This window comes from Pygocentrus nattereri, chromosome 15, assembly GCF_015220715.1.
Source record: "Pygocentrus nattereri isolate fPygNat1 chromosome 15, fPygNat1.pri, whole genome shotgun sequence".
Lineage (NCBI taxonomy): Eukaryota > Metazoa > Chordata > Actinopteri > Characiformes > Serrasalmidae > Pygocentrus > Pygocentrus nattereri.
Genome location: NC_051225.1, coordinates 5450126 through 5464520, shown reverse-complemented (window position 1 = coordinate 5464520; position 14395 = coordinate 5450126). Strand labels below are relative to the sequence as shown.

The window sequence follows — 14395 nt, the reverse complement described above, 5'->3', positions numbered from 1 at the left end:
TATTCACAAAAGGAGAGGCGGATGTGGCTAAACGGCTCATTTGCATTTCCTTTCATGGCAGGAAAAAAAAACAACATGAAGCCCATCGACTTTCACTTGCTCAAAAGAATCGGCTAAAGCGTTTATATTATTTACCCCCCCAAAAAAAAAAGAATAAAGGATAAATTAGCAGCCCTAGTAAAAGCCCTGTAGAGCCCTGGCCTGGGCTTGGCTCGACTCTCGCTTTACTCCACTTCTAACCAAGCTAAGCAAGCACAGCACAGGCCCTGTGTGTGTCTGTTAGCCCTGAACGCTGACGATGTTACCAGTCATTATTAGTGCTAATGCCCTCCCTGCTCCCCTCTAACAGAATGAGTTATCACAAATATGGCACCACGTCTTCAGCCGCAAACCAGAGCGGGGCCACTGTAGCGCCGCGCCTGCTGCGAGCTAATCCTGTTACGAGCGTAGCATTGGCGGTGTAATAGAAAGTGCGGAGAAAGAGACATATTGTCTATTTATGCCTGCCTGCGCTGAGGATTCTCCATTTTAATAGCAGCGTTTACGGAGGCTTTAGCCATTTTTCGTCTTTTACTGCGGGAGAGGTCAAAAGTTGGCTAAATGTTAACCCCCCCACCCCAAAAAAAAAGTTTCTGTGATGTAATTAAGCGTGCATAATCTGCATAATCACATTAGCCACCCTCAATTTCCCTTCTAGTTCATACCTCTCTGCACTAAATGTCACACAGTCTCTGGCTCGAGACGGAGGACGAGCTCTTTCTGATTTCACGCCCGTCGTAAAACGACTGAAACAATGAACCAACGAGCTGATTAACACGACTCCTCGTTTAAAAACGTTCCCCGACGTCTCTGAAAACGAAAACCTCGCCTAATTCTTGGTTGTGTGTTTTCTTTAACCCTTTACTGCATGGATTTATGCTGCATCTTCATTTTTCTCGTTTTTCAGTTTGACATCATTTGAAAATGCCTGTTGCTCTTTACATTGTGTGTACATTTCGAGAAGAACGGACCGACAGAAAAGGCCAAAATACACTTGGAAGAAATTCTGGTTCCACTGACTTTCATTAAAACTAAAGTACGTTTTTTTCCTTCTCCTGTAAAGTTACCATTTTGGAGATATGAGGTTTTGTTCTGACATGATATAGATTAAAATATGACATGACATAATTAGTAGGCATACTGTGCTTTACTTTGCATTTTGTTGCCATATGGCAACAGTGTGCGGCACTGGAGCTGAAATCTGCATTACATGTTGCCATAGGACCACAAAATTACATAAGTGTACCATGCCACTCAGAAAGCCTTCTGTTCTGTGAAACAGGGGCAACAAAAATGTTTTTATACTGTAGTCAGGCAAAAAATAACAAAAAATTCACTGTTGCCATCGGGCAACACCGTGCAGTGAAGAGTTAAAGAACCATAAGGAGAAAATGACCACTACAGACGGACTGTTTAAGATTTCTTTATATATATTTCCCATTATTATTTCCCTGGAACTATTCTGCCTCTTTGGTTGATTGCATCTTTAAAATACTGATGACACTGATGACATTGTAAAGGACAGCTGGCATTATCTGAAAATGCCAGCTGTCCTTTACGATGTGTAACAATTTAATGCGCCAGTGGACTTATAAAAATACGCCAAAGTTCCTGAGCTAAAAGGAAAACTCGAGCCTGATCTCTGTCAGCCATTCCTGTAGGACATGATCAATTACTGCAGACAAAAATTCCCCTGTACTTAGTAAAAGAACAGAAAAACACCTGCTTATTCGAGCACTAAAAAACACTCTTAAGTACTATTTGGGAGTGATATGCTTTGCATGGAGGGGTAGAGCTGTAGACGTAATTTTCAGATTCAGATTCCTTTATTGATCCCAGGGGGAAATTGCAGTTGTTACAGTTGTAGCCATTTATGTAAAAATAAACACTTTACTAATAATTTAAGACAATATAGAGAATTTACAGTATGTACACCAGATTTAAGTACTTAAGAATATAGTAAGGTGGCGGTGATTGTGATAGTAATATGAAACATCAGGTATAAAGCAGTTACAATTATTTAAATTATTTAAATTAAGTTATTGCACACACAATTGTTATTATTGCACATATGAACAGTTTCGTATTGAGTTTTGTGAATCAAATATTTTATATACAGGATGACTGTTTATACTTTTTTTTTTCCAGGAGATCAGAAACGTATGTATTACAGAAGCGGGAGTGAAGTTGCACGGCTGCAGCGCAAATAGCTAGAAAACATGTCAAAACATTTCATTTAACCACATCTAACTATCTTCAGCGAAGACAGTGTAGCATAGGCATCAACTTTCACAGCCGACACTCTTTTCAGCCAACTTTTCACACTTTATATTGTTCAGAGATGTGCACTTAAGGTAGGACGGCACATATTGGGTTGATCTGGACCACAGACACAGTTGTGTGCAAAAAATGTCCATATTTTGTTGATTTTCTAAGTAAAAACATGTGCACACTTCGGCACTTTTTAATGCACAATTACTGTTTATTTGCCGAATTGAACATTTTGGGGAATAAAGCCTAAAATGTACCTTGTGCAATATGTTAAACGTAGCAAATAAATAGAAATTGTCCGTTCAAATTTGTAGAAAAACCTTTAGAAAACATATTTAAGTGTTTGTTTCTGGAGAGGGCAGGTTAAATTATTTTCACTTAAAAAAAAAAGCGTTAAAATGTCGTTTGACCAGGCGAGTTCAAGCGTTTGCACTCGACTGCATGCAAGTAAATGCTTTCTGAATGTTTTAATACTTAAGAAAAATGTTGCAGATTCCAGATTATATGATGGAATATTCACATGGCAATCCATACGAGATATATTATGTAACATAACATAACATAACTTGTGGTTATTTCTGCAGTAGCCTCATCTATATGCAGCCTGATAATCCGAATAATAGCTCATTGAGAATAAAAAGTCTATGTAAACACCCCAATCGGAATAGACTAGTCCGTCTGAGGACATTCGGTATGCCATTTCGTCCTGACTGAACGAGGTGGGTAATCCTGTAAATAATCCGTTAAACGGAAGAATAATAACATGTAAAGGCCTGTATCTGATTACTTTCCCTATCGGAAAGTTTAAGTACATTCTGCCATAGAAAAAGTTTATAACGTTCAACATAGAGGGAGCGGAAACTGGTCTGCAGAGGAGATGCAAGTTATGCTTTGAGCTTTAAAAGACTTAGTTATAAATATATAGATGAATGGTGTAAGCACAGCCAGTTTGTCTTACAGAAGCTAAAAGGCACCAGAATCTTTACTGACTCAGGAGCACACAGTCTGAAATGGTGGATATGGGACTAAAATCACTGAGAAACACCAACATCACCCCACCTCTCCAGGTAAAACTACTCCAATCTGAAAAGAACTCTGTAATAGTAGCCAGTGGGAAGGTGCTTCAGCCTCTGCCCATTGACTTCTATGATGTTCGCTCTGAGCCACCTTCACTAAGCGGAGGGAAATGCATTGAAATGATTATCTATGGAAATTGACCATATGCCACAGAAACAGCAGACAGAGATTAGGCTGAGAAACTTTGAAGTATTCCTTTAAGGTTGGAGCTCAATCACAGCTTCTATTCTGCTCGTAACGGCTCTCCGCTCAAAAGAGCAATTCCATTTTTCAGCGCCGTACTTAAGTTGCTTTTGTTTGTTTGTTCCTCGCGTCTGCCTCTCTGTGTGGCACATAAAGCAGCAATGTCTTTCACTCCCTCTGGTTAACGCACAATCTTCATTCCTCCTCGTCTGCGGCTCGCCAAATAATAGCTTTCAGTGCTCTTATTTCCTGCACTGAGGATTGTGGTTATTTACTCGAAGGATATTCAATATCAAGCTCAAGACTGCTTTGCCGAGCTCAATAGGATACAGGGTCTTTTTCAAGGACAAGTTTGAGCACCCTGCTCCCCCCCCCCCCCTCCCCCCCACCCCAGCTTTTTCCTCTTTCAGGCTTTCTCCTTGTCATCTTATTATCCTGAGTAATCAAGATGCGATCAGTGAACGCAATGGAAACAAACTGCTCCCTAATTACACATTTCCAATCTGAGTAGCCTTCGAGAGGCGGCAGGAACGGCGCTAGAGCTTGTCTTTCCCCGGCTGAGTGCAGTTTTCCCATTGAACGCAAGCATTTACGTATAAAAGAAGGAAGAGATTGTTTTTTCCTCTGTTAAAGAAGGGAAGCCCTGTTTTTACCCCCCCGTTTCTCCTTTCCTTGGGCTTGTGCGTGTATGTGTTGGATCAAATGTCAGACCATTGTTTGCGGAGGATTTAATTAGTTCGGCTCGTTATCTGCGCCTGCAGAACGACCCGTCGGAGGAGAGAGGAGAGAGGGGTGGGAGCTGTGAGGAGGGTGGAGGAGTGATGCTGGAATGCAGACAAAAAGTGCCCCATAAACCCCCCCCCCCTCCCAAAAACATCATCAGAGGTTACTCTGCGGATTAACGACAAGCAGCCCATCAGCTGGTGAGAGTACAGCAACAGAAGGAGGCAGAACAGCAAAGCCGTGTTATGAGAAGTGAACAAAATTAGTGCTGAACTTGCTGATTTGGTGGGGAGTACAATGTATTCATGTATTCAGAGAAGACTACCAATTATTTGGAAATGGGGCAGTGCTAAGACAGATGAAGTAATTAAAAAAAAAATGCAAAAAAAAATAAAGGAAGGAAGCTCAGCGGGTGGTGGGACTAACTTTCATAGTCAAAAGCGGCTTCGCTTAGAGGACTGCTCAGACCAGAATCTGTAAAGAACAGCAAACATGAAAAGAAAAGAAAGGAGAACTCTTTTTTAATATAGCCGTGATCAATGGGTTAAAACTACAAAATGAACTAAAAAAACTAAAAAAAAAAAAACCAAACAAAAACAGGCAAATAATAATAGGCTATCACATTGACTAAACACTGTCATTTCTTCCCTTATTTTGATGGATTTTCTTCTTAACAGTTCTAGCCCAAAAAGAAAATAAGCATCTGGCAACCCTTTTTATTATGAAAAAGGAACTGTGTGATTAAATCACTCGGGTGTAAACAACGCCATTCAGACTGGTTTGATGAGAAATGCTTTGTTTTAGAGAAACCTAGATAGTGCATAGTGTTCACAGTGGTGGTGATAGGAACCAGACATCCCAGGAGTTTAGTGGCTCTAAAAGCTCCCCCACAGAAAAGTTCCGCACATATGGATATGCTGCCTGATGCCTGAGACAATGTTGTAAGATAGTTTTGACACAGACTTTTGGCCTAAATCTTCTCATCATGGACAGGGCGTGACAGGGCAAAACAGTATTAAACACACACACACACACACATACACACACACACACACACACACACACACACACACACACACACACAATCTTCTAAGCTGCTTCTCCTTCTGGGTCACGGGGCAAGACACACCTCAAAAAGGTGGTCAGTCCATTGCAGACAGACAGACAGACAGATTCACATACACACTCATAACTAGGGGCAATTTATTATGTCCAATCTGCCTGACTGCATGTCTTTGGACTGTGGGGGGAAACCGGAGAGACTCGGAGGAAACCCACGCAGACACAGGGAGAACCTGTAAACTCCACACAGAGAGGACCCCGGTCACCCGGCCGGGGAATCGAACCCAGCCCCTACTTGCTGTGAGGCGACAGCGCTACCCACCACTTCACTAGTGTGCTGTACATGACATGACCCCTGGTTCCAATCAGCAGCACTGTAAAGAAATCTGAGCCCGTAAGTTTCTCTACACCGCACCACTTCACACCAAACCACTCCGAATGACGAAAATTATGCTGACATTTTTGAAAAATTGGTGACACTCCCTTTTCTGCTCCTGATGGAGAAGGTGGAAAAATGTTGCATAAAATTGAACAGAATCAAACTTCAAGCAAAACGTCTGGCCTAGAATCAAATTTACAGGTCTCCTTCTTAACCCGAATGCAGTCGAACACGTTTACTCTCTGAAGTTTGCTTCTTTTTCATTTTGCCCCGGAGCCACGAGGCTAAAGTAGCTAAGCGAAAGAAGCTCACACGTCTCAAACCATATTTATTTGGTTGAACTGCTTAGTGATCTCTAAAAGACTTGCATATGTGGTTTCTTACACTGTTATCTATGAACGTGAATAACATTACTAACAAATTCAGGCTTCAACTGCGACGACTGTCTTAGCTGCACTAAATACTTTTATCCATTTTCAAACAGCTGAGCTGATGTTTCGTTTTTTGGGGAAAACTGTGCAAGATTTTTCTCAAACTATCACTTTAACATGTTTAGAACATAATGAAGGTCCAAGATGAGCATTTAAAGTGGCATATCAGCCTAAAACTAGTATTAAATGTTATTTGTCATGTTTTGGAATATTCTGTGTACATTAGTTTGAGAGAATTCACACTTTTGTGTCCTGCAATACCCAACATGCACACTGTTAGAAATAAAGCTACCATGCAGGTACATGATTTATTCATCAAGGTACAAACAGTGTAAGTGTACCCTCAAAGGTAAAACAGCGGTTTTAAGGTCCAATTATGTACCTTAAATAAGTTTTTCCAGGTGAAAAGTAGATATTTGTACCTTTTTATAAACTGATGTTTTATATCAACAATACAATAAAGTCCTGGAGGCGGGTCTGTGGGTCTGTGGAGTCAGTACAGCTTAGAACACATCATTTCAGTGGATTCTGGTTCACTTATGTTCCTTGACTAAAGGTACTGAGATGGACCCCTGAGGGTCCCACCCCAGTGACAAGAGGGGTACTGCCCCAGTGACCGTGTCGTACCTTTTTTTCTGAGAGTGCGTTCTGCAAATACATCATACAACCACTGGGGATCTTGACTGCTAGTATGGCCACTCAAACAGAGGCTAATAAATATAGAAGAGGTCAATAGTAACATGAGCTACCTGGCTTCCTTCTGCATTAGCCAACTAGCCAGGAAAATGATAAACACCCTCGTGTATCCACCCTAAAGTGCTTGTAGCTTTGTAGCAAAGGTTCCTCCTTCAAGATACTCATCAAAAGTGAGCACACACGCACTAGGGGGCAGTGAGCACACTTGCCCGGAGCAGTGGGCAGCCCAATCCGCAGTGCCCGGGGAGCAGTTGGGGGTTAGGTGTCTTGCTCAAGGACACCTCAGTCATGTGCTGTCGGCTCTGGGGATCGAACCGGCGACCTTCCGGTCACGAGGAGGCTGGTTCCCTAACCTCCAGCCCACGACTGCCCCATTTTCATTTTGTCTAGAGTGTCTCTTTAAGAATCTCCCATTCAAAGCATACAAAGCAAATGAAAACACCAAAAACTAACATGCAACACTGAGAAAAAGTCCATATTGCCTCTTAAACTTAGACAGTGTTGTTGGTGAACCGGTAAGAAGACATATGGCCACCATCTGAAGCCTGTCCAGCTGTTTAAAGAGCCATAGAGGAAAGAGAACTTCTGCTCCTATAAACTGAGCCATCTGTGAGTTCCAGGGGTGAATAAGAACAGATCCAGACCACCACAAGCAGGAGAGACCACCGAACAGCTCACAGCATACAGCTAGTGACTCCGTATAAAAGACTTTTTAGGAATTAGCACTGCACGCTAATCAGATGATGGGATATTAAAAGCCAGCATTCATCACCGCGTGTGTCTCATCTTCCACCGAACTGCATTAGCGGCGCTGCGTGTTATCTGTGATCTGGGTGTGTGGAGTCATAATGGCTACGTTCACATTACACGGTTGAAGTGCCACAAACCCAATTTAGGGTCTCAGTGCAACTATCGGTTATGTTTGTTATCTACAGATTATTCTGGTAATTATCAAGTTATAAAAGGTAAATGATGAAATGGACTGAATGACGAACGACACACTCCCGGTTTAAAGTGAAGAAGTCTTCATAAATATAATCGTGACTTTAGTCAGGAGAGTGAAAGAGCTAACTGGCTTGACATCATTCAACCTCCAGGGCGAACAATCTTTGAGATGAAGCCAGTTTGTTCATTTTATTTGCTATTCTAACTTGAAAAAGTTCCAGCTTTGTAACAACTTCTTATTTTATTGCGCAATAAAACAAAAGAAGCCCCCTACTGTTCTTGTAGTGTACTGCAACGTGTCAGAACGACTGCACGTCCTATAAATGTTTTATTTCTATTTTCTATTTTTATTTTTCATTTTCACTGTCTGCAGAATTCAGTCATTTAGATGTAAACAACGTCATTCAGAGGGGGTTGATGTGAAATTGTTAATTGCAGACTGGTGCTGATGGGAACCAGGGGTCACCATGTCTACAACACATATATAGCCACTACCCCAAACCACCAGTGAACCTACAAGTTTCTTCTGGGTTTGATATTTAACGTTGATGATGGTCAAATGGCGCTAAATCTGAAAAGAATTTATTATTAGAAGTTTTTTTTGGGGGGGCTTTTTTGCACACCTCACCTCCAACCACCATGAATGTATTTCAAATGACATTTTTAATGTAAAAACCATCATCAATCATAAAACAATGCATGAGGCCAACAACTTCATGTGATGTCGGTGAAGGAGCTTTTAGAAACATTCCAATCTTCAGACGCCTGGTTCCCATCACCACCACTGTGAAAAATACTGCCTCTACGATGGTCCATTTTACATCAGACCACTCTGAATGACTTTCTTTACCTCTGTGCCACTTAGTTGCAGAGAAATATTGAAAAAAGTTAGAAATTCCTCTTCAACTTCAACCGGAAATGGCCAACAAGCTCTGTAATACACCCAAAGCCATAACGCAGTGCTAGGCTTGTCTTCTCTGTGAAAGAGTGAGGGAGGAAAAGAGGGCTGATAATGAGAGAAGAAGTGGAACAGCCTGGGCCGGCCCTGCTGGATGAAGACACGCCCCATCACGACTGTGACAGAGAGTAATTACGGAGAGAAGCGGTCGACAAATCTTCTATCTAAAGATGCCATCCATCACAGGGTGCCTGGAGCTGCGGCGGGCGTGTGCTTGTGACTCATGAAAAGACAGCCTACTTAAGGAAGTGTGCTTGCTTTCGGAGGCAGAGAGGAAGAGGGATTGCTGAGAGAGGGAATGAGAAGGAAATCGAGAAGAGAGAATGAAAGAAAAGGGAGCTTCAATGCGAGACGGAGTTCGCGTGGGAGAGACAGAAGCACGATAGAGATTTATGGTAATGAATGTACTCTGGGTTCTAGGTTCCGTTGTGCACTGGAGATACATCGGTCATGTAGTTACTGTAGTAATAGAAGCTTATACCCCACCAGTTAACACTGCGCAAACTTCATGCCTAAATCATAAACCTACCTCATTCGTTAAGAGTTTTCTGATATTATATGTCATAATATTACCCATTATCCATTCATATAGAGCTCATACAGTGTCAGAAACCACATTATCATTGGGGGTTTGGGGGAAATCAAACTGCGTTTTCTTGAAGTCTGAAAAATGTGAGGTGCACTGCGTGGCTTTTTCTTGGAGGACTCACACCGTGTCTTTTAAAGGCTGCTCAGCTGTGCCAGCCACTGTTAGGGATAACATGGTACTAATTAACATGTCACAGTGACCTAAGGGCTTTTTCCTGAAATGCATTACAGTTTAAATTCTTGGTAACACTTCATTTGAGGGCTACCTGCATAAGAACTTCATGACATATGAAGCACTGAATCATTTCTAAAGCAATACTTGAGTATTTATCAACCAAATTCTTATAATCACACTACAGTTATTGACTTAATAGGAAAGTTGTTATTTGAGAACAATGTTATGACATGCAATGCATCTATCCAGACTATCCATGCTTGTTGTTGTGAGTGTGCCACCTGCCTCCTGCCTCAGAAGACTATGTGCTTCGTGAGCAATGCAGAGTGAATTTACACAGCGGCAGTAAATCAGCTTCAGATCTGCTGAAACGTTTAATCGCACTAATGTGAAACTGATGGATAAGGATCCTCGTGCTGAGAAGAGAACCCCAACCTCGACCAAACCAGCCCAGACTCAACCTTCATTCAGAAACAGCTGTTTTATTCAGAAAGATTTTGAGGCAGCTGTCTCTGGGCTGATGGGTTCCTGGGTTTCTACACAGCTGGTCACAATATCAATCAGCATACCTGCCTGTGTCTTGTTCAAAAGCAGGGACAGTGACAGGCCTTTCAAATGATTTTTATGGCCAGTTCTTTCCAAATAAAGTTCTGACAGCAATGCAGATGTAGTGTAAAGCAGAAGGAATGAGTAATGAAATGACTTTTCTCAGGAAGAAATAAACAGAAGAAGCTTAACAGAAGTATTAGTCATTTATAATGATTCACTACCCCAAAACTGAAATATGATGGTTCTTCAGGGGTTCTTTAGTAAAGAAAGTGCTTCTGTATAGAACCATACACATTCAAAAAGCCCTTTGCACGATTAAATGGTTTTTTTTTTTCCATGGTGAAATTGTTCTTCAGATTGATGGATAGATGGTAGATTGTTCTATATGGAACCTTTTTGAAAATGGGTCTATATAGCACCAAAAAGGGTTCTCTTATTGTTACTGGGGCTACACAGAACCATCCACAGCACATTCTCCATCAGGCTGAAGGGCCCTTTCACCATGCAAAGAACCCTTTATCATGCAAAGGGTTCTTTAAGTGTTTATGTTTCTATATAGAACCATTTTCTGGTGTAGCTGACCATATAACCACAACACTGGTGCTGGCTGACCACAGTTTTGATACGTACAGACAGAAAACTCTGGTCCTTTTAGAAAGTTAACAAACTACACTAAACATGCTAAACTAAAAGAGCTGCTTTGTTTATGTTGTGCTCATTCTGATGCCTGAAATCATGCAGTTCTAGGTGCTCATTCATTATAACCGTCACAAAAGGCCCAATTTCCTTTGGATTCGATTGGCCCACTTGGGAAAACACACACATGACTGATCTGTGCTTTAATGACTTGTTAGCCACATTAGCTTTGTATCTCCACTGCAAAACTGAAGAAGCGAACAGACACCACAAATGCCTTGGCTGATACTGTATGAATCTGGCTCTGCTATTCCTGTATGAACACGCGCTCCATACTGTACATGCTCCGCCTCGTAATCCCCAGCTTCGTGTCAATTACGTGGAGGAGGCAGATGAAGTGAAGTATGCTTGTCTGAACAACGGCCACTGTTAGCTAATGGAAATGTGGCCAAAACCTTCCACCACTCGCTTAATTGGCCTAAAACGTCTGTTTAAATTAAATTCACCGTGCAGAGATAATGACACTGCTGGCTTCTACAGAACGACGGCGCAAGGCAGAAGGAACAGCATTCAATTAATAAAGTGGAACGTGAACGCGAGGCTGATTTTAAAAAGAGCCTGATGGAGGAGAGCAGAGGGACGTCGCCGGACAAAATAAAAGGCCAAACAAGATGAAAGCGCAGTCTTCATTTTACAGGCATTATTAAGATGGCGCTGGACACCCAGGCTCACGACAGAGGAGTGATTACTGCAAATGAATCGGCCAGAGATGCTTTCACTCCCGCCCTCCCTCTCTCCTTCTCTCTCTCTCCACTTGTCTCTCTCTCTTCAGCTCTCCCTCTCTTTATCTTTCACGTGGACGGACGGACAGATCCAGGCAACGACTGAGCTTCAGCTTCCTCGGGCAGCCGCAGTGAGATTACAGCGCTCAAAAAGAAAGCACTGATAGAGGCTGGAGGGAGGGGGAGAGAGAGAGAGAGAGAGAGAGAGAGAGAGAGAGAGAGAGAGAGAGAGAGAGAGAGAGAGCGAGCGAGCGAGCGAGAGAGAGATTGAGAGGAGAAAGAAAAAAGGAGAGACAGAAAGAGAAATGGAGACAGAGAGAGACGGAGAGAGAGAAAATAGAGGCAGAGAGAGATATGGGAGAGAAAAGTGGAGAAAAAGAAAGAGAAAAAAGAGAGAGCATATATATATATATAAGAGAAAAGGAGACAGAGAGAGGAAGAGATAGGGAGAAAGAAAGGGAGATATAGAAAGGGAGAGAGGAAGGAAGAGAAAGAAACAGAGGAAGGAAAAGGGAGAAAGACAGAGAGAGAAAAATAAAGAAAGGGCGAAAGGAAGAAAGAAAGGGAAAAGAAGGAGGAGAGAGGGAGAGAGGAGGAAAGAGAAAGAGAGAGGAAGAGAAAGGGAGAGAAAAAGAGGGAGAGAAAGAGAAAGAAGAAGAAAGAAAGAGAGAGAGAAGAAGAGAAAGGTTGAAAGAAAATAGAGGGTGTAAGAAAGACAGAGCGATGGGAGAGAGAGACAGAAATAGAAAGAGGAAGAAAAAGGGAGAGAGAGAAATGGTAGAGGGTGTAAGAAAGGGAGAGAGGGATGGGAGCGAGATATTGAAATAGAGAGGAAGAAAACAAAAAGAGAGAGAGACAGAGAGATAGATAGATAGAGAGGGGGGGGTGCGGGGGGTCTGGTGGAGCATTCACTCAGTAGCTCCTTAGAAATGACGGGAAAAATGTCAGAGCAGGTTTCTCCAGAAAGCCGGAGAGAACGAGGGGAGTGAAGAATGGCCTTTAAACTGCAGAACTCAAAAGATGGACCTGCAGTCTGCCTGAGTTATGGGTGGGGGGAGTGTGGGTGAGCAGGACAAAAAATGACCTCCAAAGAACTGACCCTTCACTTTTTAAATCAGATTCTGAGGCGCTTCATCCATTCACAACTGCAGCAGCTGCTATTATTCAGACGAATGAGCAGCGTATTTAGCTGTATGAAGGTTGTGAGGATGGAGTGGAAGGGATGAACTGTAGAGTAGAAAAACAAATCAGCAAGCTCTGCTGTGGAGTCCTCAGCGACGAAATGTCAAAACATGATTTAAATACTTAATCGCTTTACGAGAGTTCAGAAACACCGAAATGTTATAATGCTCTGAATAGGGCCTCAGCTAGCCATTACCCCTATATTTTCCTCTGTGGTATCGAGTTTGATACAGCCAAGCGAGCTCTCCTATTGGACAGGACTTCAGGAGCTGAACAGAAGGCCTAATGCGTCCAACTCACCTTGATAATTAGGAAGTCACAGAAAAACAACAAAATCATTTTGATTTACAATCGGACCAATTTCATAAGAACAAAAGAGGGAGATATAGATAAAAATGCCACTTCAGTAAGGAACAGTAGTGGAGATCGTTTGTACCGACAGCGAATGCACTGTATGACATCTGGTCACTGTGCCGGGACATTACTGTATACAGAGCTACTGTCAGGACAGGCTCACTGAGCGCCAACTGGACATTCTATACCTCTACTCTTTACTATGCACCACCACTTCGTTTATACACCCAGGCATGTTGCACAACTGTCAACAGATGCTATCGTTTACAGTGTTCAGTCACTTGGTTCATCCACTGGAAGTGACAAGCACCGCTGCACTGTCACCTGCATAATACAGAAACAATTTTACTTATTCTCAAGTTATGTTATACGTTATTATACATGTTGTACATATATAAACTTCTGTTTATGCATCTGTATAACAGCATATGGCAATGCTCTTTATTGTAGTACTGTACCTCTGGGATTGATGACTAGCTTCCCTCTGGGATTAATACAGTGGTCTGTCTGTCTGTCTGTCTGTCTGTCTGTCTGTCTGTCTGTCTGTCTGTCTGTCTGTCTTCAGGGAGTTCTAGATATGCCACTTACTGTGAGTATGAGGCATCTAACCAGGTTTCAGTTAGTTGTTAGGACTGGAAAACAGCAGCCGCAGGACTCTTTACTTAAAGACTATAAAACTGCCACAAGGTAAAATATGTTAAATGTTACAAGCATCAAATATCAGTGTCTAATTTAGAATATGCCAAAAAATGTTAAAGTGCACCAGTGTCAGCTTAGCAATAACCTAGTATTAGAAATCCCTTAGAGGGCCCACTAGGCCACTTTTTGACATTTATGGCCCAAACTTAAGGCCTCGCCACTCCTTTAGTGTACCATGCGTGAAGAACCGCCTTCGAGGATTAACTTAGAACTTAAGTACGTTCAGGAAGAGTTTGCCAGTGCATGTTTGGATGTATACGTGTGTACGTGCACGTCTACACACCTGGGGTTTGGAAGTTGATGCGTCTCATCTCCACAGGGTCAGTAGGACGGTGTGGTGTGATCTCAGCGTTGTTGAGCAGACATTTTGTGCGCGGTTCTGACTCTTTCCTTTTGCTGCTTAAAAAAGAAAGAAAAGCCACACATAGCACCGCCGTGAAGGTATAAAGCAAAAAAAAAAAAAAAAAAAGCTAGAATATCAACAGAGCACGTACACCACTCCACAAACAGATTTACAAAGCAAAGCCCACAAACACCCGCCAAAACGCGCTACACCAGCCACAACCCGCATCAATGTAACCAGTTTTCTGCCTGCTGCCATGCGCTTTTCCTCCGTCTAATTAAAACCATATTTTATGCTGAGGCAGGTTATTTTCTTTCGCCCCT

The 14395-nt window shown here is 42.2% G+C and overlaps 1 protein-coding gene across 19 annotated transcripts in view; it reads right to left on the bottom strand.

Moving 5' to 3' along the window:
• ptprsa (protein tyrosine phosphatase receptor type Sa) overlaps nucleotides 1–14395 on the bottom strand; it is a 364902-nt gene that overhangs the window by 52303 nt on the left and 298204 nt on the right. For 7 of the 19 annotated variants that reach the window (XM_017693300.2, XM_037545524.1, XM_037545526.1 and 4 more), the window contains 2 exons: nucleotides 14013–14128; nucleotides 4720–4767 (listed from right to left, as the gene is read on the bottom strand). In XM_017693300.2, coding sequence (XP_017548789.1) covers nucleotides 4720–4767; nucleotides 14013–14128 — 164 coding nt within the window. The remainder of the gene's footprint in view (nucleotides 1–4719; nucleotides 4768–14012; nucleotides 14129–14395) is intronic. The other 12 variants (XM_037545528.1, XM_037545530.1, XM_017693311.2 and 9 more) reach the window with 3 other exon arrangements.